The 5,131-nt window shown below is 42.1% G+C and overlaps 1 protein-coding gene across 1 annotated transcript; it reads left to right on the forward strand.

Moving 5' to 3' along the window:
- Nucleotides 1-1,254: 1,254 nt before the first annotated feature.
- Nucleotides 1,255-3,213, forward strand: LOC121139928 (endoglucanase A-like; the record flags this gene model as incomplete). The annotated part of the gene is made up of 2 exons (XM_040743947.1): nt 1,255-1,302; nt 3,175-3,213. Coding segments are annotated over 2 exons (87 nt in total), but the record flags the coding sequence as incomplete, so codon positions are not given.
- Nucleotides 3,214-5,131: the final 1,918 nt, after the last annotated feature.

Here is a 5,131-nt window from a genome sequence, read left to right on the forward strand (position 1 = left end):
GACGTAAGTAGGAAGCTGTGTGGTCAGAATGTGTAGAAGATAAGTTTGAGATCAATCAAATAATACCTTATTGGACAGGATGGCAACTGGAAATAGAAGTCATACTCAGCTGAAATCTGTAATGACCACTGCTCAGAGAGACCCTAGATTGAGGTATGGGCAGGATTGAAGGAACCAAACAGATGTGTCAGAGTATCCAGGAACATGAGAAACATTTGCTCTCCCTGACACAGAAAGGGGAAGATAAAACAGTGTTATGAGCTCCCTATAAGAGCTGAAGCTATGGACAGGGGACAAGTTATAATTGTAAAGGAGATCAACTTCCCCAATCCCAGTGTCATACAATCTCCTGTGGTGACTCTCATTGGACAAATCCAAACAGAATCCAAAGATTAAAGGAAAGGGGGTCTTGGATACAGAGTAGGGACCAAAATTAAGGTATGATTAAGGGAAGAAGGAAATTAAAACAGGATATCAGTGTGTGAGAAAATGTAAAAGAATGGAAACAATGTCAATCTCCAAACTTTGGCTTGAGGATTAAATGATTATGCATGGATAATATGGATCACAGTCCTGTCACAAGAAGGGTAAATTAGTGATAACTAGTGGACTTTTGTTTGCCTGCTTGTTTGTCCTGTTTTGAGACAGGGTCTCATATTGCTCAGGTTGTACTGCAACTTCTAAGTAGGATCTTAAACTCTTGGTCCTCTTGCTTCTTCCTCCCGAGTGGTGGCATTTCCAGAATATGTTGCTACCCAGCATTTATGCAGTGCTAAAACTGAACCAGGACTCAATGCATGCCAGGCAAGCACTCAACCTATATCTACACCTACACCTACACTTACACCTACACCTACATCTACACCTACACCTATACTTACACCTATATCTATACCTACACCTGCATCTACATCTATACCTACATCTACACCTACACCTACACCTACATCTACATGTACATGTACATCTACACCTACGCCTACATCTACACCTATGCCTACATCTACACCTACACCTACATCTATACCTACACCTACACCTATATCTGCATCTACAACTACACCAACATCTACACCTACACCAACATCTACACCTACACCTATACCTACACCTGCACCTACACTTATATCTACACCTGCACCTACACTTATATCTACACCTACACCTACACCTACATCTACATGTACATCTACACCTACACCTACACCTGCATCTACACCTACATCTACATCTATACCTACACCTACACCTACACCTACATCTACACCTACACCTACATCTACACCTACACCTACACCTACAACTACATCTACACCTACACCTACATCTACACCTACATCTACACCTACACCTACATCTACACCTACAACTACACCTACACCTACATCTACACCTATATCTATACCTACACCTACATCTACACCTACATCTACACCTACACCTACATCTACACCTACATCTACACCTACATCTACACCTACACCTACATCTACACCTGCATCTACACCTACATCTACACCTACATCTACACCTACACCTACAACTACATCTACACCTACACCTACATCTACACCTACATCTACACCTACATCTACACCTACATCTACACCTACATCTATACCTACACCTACAACTACACCTGCACCTACATCTACACCTACATCTACACCTACACCTACATCTACACCTACATCTACACCTACATCTATACCTACACCTACAACTACACCTACACCTACACCTACATCTACACCTACATCTACACCTACATCTACACCTACACCTACACCTACACCTATATCTGCATCTACACCTACACCAACATCTACACCTACACCTACACCTACACCTACATCTACACCTACATCTATACCTACACCTACAACTACACCTACACCTACATCTACACCTACATCTATACCTACACCTACATCTACACCTACAACTACACCTACACCTACATCTACACCTACATCTATACCTACACCTACATCTACACCTACACCTACATCTACACCTACATCTACACCTACACCTACATCTACACCTGCATCTACACCTACATCTACACCTACATCTACACCTACACCTACAACTACATCTACACCTACACCTACATCTACACCTACATCTACACCTACATCTACACCTACATCTACACCTACATCTATACCTACACCTACAACTACACCTACACCTACATCTACACCTACATCTACACCTACACCTACATCTACACCTGCATCTACACCTACATCTACACCTACACCTACAACTACATCTACACCTACACCTACATCTACACCTACATCTACACCTACATCTACACCTACATCTACACCTACATCTATACCTACACCTACAACTACACCTACACCTACATCTACACCTACACCTACATCTACACCTACATCTACACCTACACCTACACCTACACCTATATCTGCATCTACAACTACACCAACATCTACACCTACACCTACATCTACATCTATACCTACACCTACACCTACACATACATCTACACCTGCACCTACACCTACATCTATACCTACACCTACATCTACACCTACATCTACACCTACACCTACATCTACACCTACATCTACACCTACATCTACACCTACACCTACATCTACACCTGCATCTACACCTACATCTACACCTACATCTACACCTACACCTACAACTACATCTACACCTACACCTACATCTACACCTACATCTACACCTACATCTACACCTACATCTACACCTACATCTATACCTACACCTACAACTACACCTGCACCTACATCTACACCTACATCTACACCTACACCTACATCTACACCTACATCTACACCTACATCTATACCTACACCTACAACTACACCTACACCTACACCTACATCTACACCTACATCTACACCTACATCTACACCTACATCTACACCTACACCTACACCTACACCTATATCTGCATCTACAACTACACCAACATCTACACCTACACCTACACCTACACCTACATCTACACCTACATGTATACCTACACCTACAACTACACCTACACCTACATCTACACCTACATCTATACCTACACCTACATCTACACCTACAACTACACCTACACCTACATCTACACCTACATCTATACCTACACCTACATCTACACCTACACCTACATCTACACCTACATCTACACCTACATCTACACCTACACCTACATCTACACCTGCATCTACACCTACATCTACACCTACATCTACACCTACACCTACAACTACATCTACACCTACATCTACATCTACACCTACATCTACACCTACATCTACACCTACATCTACACCTACATCTATACCTACACCTACAACTACACCTACACCTACATCTACACCTACATCTACACCTACACCTACATCTACACCTGCATCTACACCTACATCTACACCTACACCTACAACTACATCTACACCTACACCTACATCTACACCTACATCTACACCTACATCTACACCTACATCTACACCTACATCTATACCTACACCTACAACTACACCTACACCTACATCTACACCTACACCTACATCTACACCTACATCTACACCTACACCTACACCTACACCTATATCTGCATCTACAACTACACCAACATCTACACCTACACCTACATCTACATCTATACCTACACCTACACCTACACATACATCTACACCTGCACCTACACCTACATCTATACCTACACCTACATCTACACCTACATCTACACCTACACCTACATCTACACCTACATCTACACCTACATCTACACCTACACCTACATCTACACCTGCATCTACACCTACATCTACACCTACATCTACACCTACACCTACAACTACATCTACACCTACACCTACATCTACACCTACATCTACACCTACATCTACACCTACATCTACACCTACATCTATACCTACACCTACAACTACACCTACACCTACATCTACACCTACATCTACACCTACACCTACATCTACACCTGCATCTACACCTACATCTACACCTACATCTACACCTACACCTACAACTACATCTACACCTACACCTACATCTACACCTACATCTACACCTACATCTACACCTACATCTACACCTACATCTACACCTACATCTATACCTACACCTACAACTACACCTACACCTACATCTACACCTACACCTACATCTACACCTACACCTACACCTACACCTATATCTGCATCTACAACTACACCAACATCTACACCTACACCTACATCTACACCTACATCTACATCTATACCTACACCTACACCTACACATACATCTACACCTGCACCTATACCTACATCTATACCTACACCTACACCTATATCTGCATCTACAACTACACCAACATCTACACCTACACCTACACCTACATCTACACCTACATCTATACCTACACCTACAACTACACCTACACCTACATCTACACCTACACCTACATCTACACCTACATCTACACCTACATCTACACCTACATCTATACCTACACCTACATCTACACCTACATCTACACCTACACCTACATCTACACCTACATCTACACCTACACCTACATCTATACCTACACCTACATCTACACCTACACCTACACCTACACCTACATCTATACCTACACCTACACCTACACCTTTATCTGCATCTACAACTACACCTACAACTATACCTACACCTACATCTATACCTACACCTACACCTACACCTATATCTGCATCTACAACTACACCAACATCTCCACCTACACCAACATCTACACCTAAACCTACATCTACACCTGCACCTACACTTATATCTACATGGACCCCTACACCATAAAACATTCATCTATTCTATCATCTTCAGGTCTCAAACTTCTTCCTCACCTGCCTTTGATTTCTGAAGTTTTCCAAAAGAACAAAGCTGTTCTTTCTGTTGCTAAAGTGAAGACATGAAGTGAAAACAGCCCTTGGGAAGAGACTTGTTAGATGCTTCCTGAGAAGCAAATATTGGTGCAGTTAGAAATGGTGAAAGCCCTGCTAACACCCTCAGTGGCTACTGTTGCTATCAACTTAAACACTTCAGTGAGCAATAATTTGAAACAAGAAACAACATCAAATTCTCTTAA

Source organism: Mesocricetus auratus, unplaced genomic scaffold (assembly GCF_017639785.1).
Source record: "Mesocricetus auratus isolate SY011 unplaced genomic scaffold, BCM_Maur_2.0 Super-Scaffold_100003, whole genome shotgun sequence".
Classification (NCBI taxonomy): domain Eukaryota; kingdom Metazoa; phylum Chordata; class Mammalia; order Rodentia; family Cricetidae; genus Mesocricetus; species Mesocricetus auratus.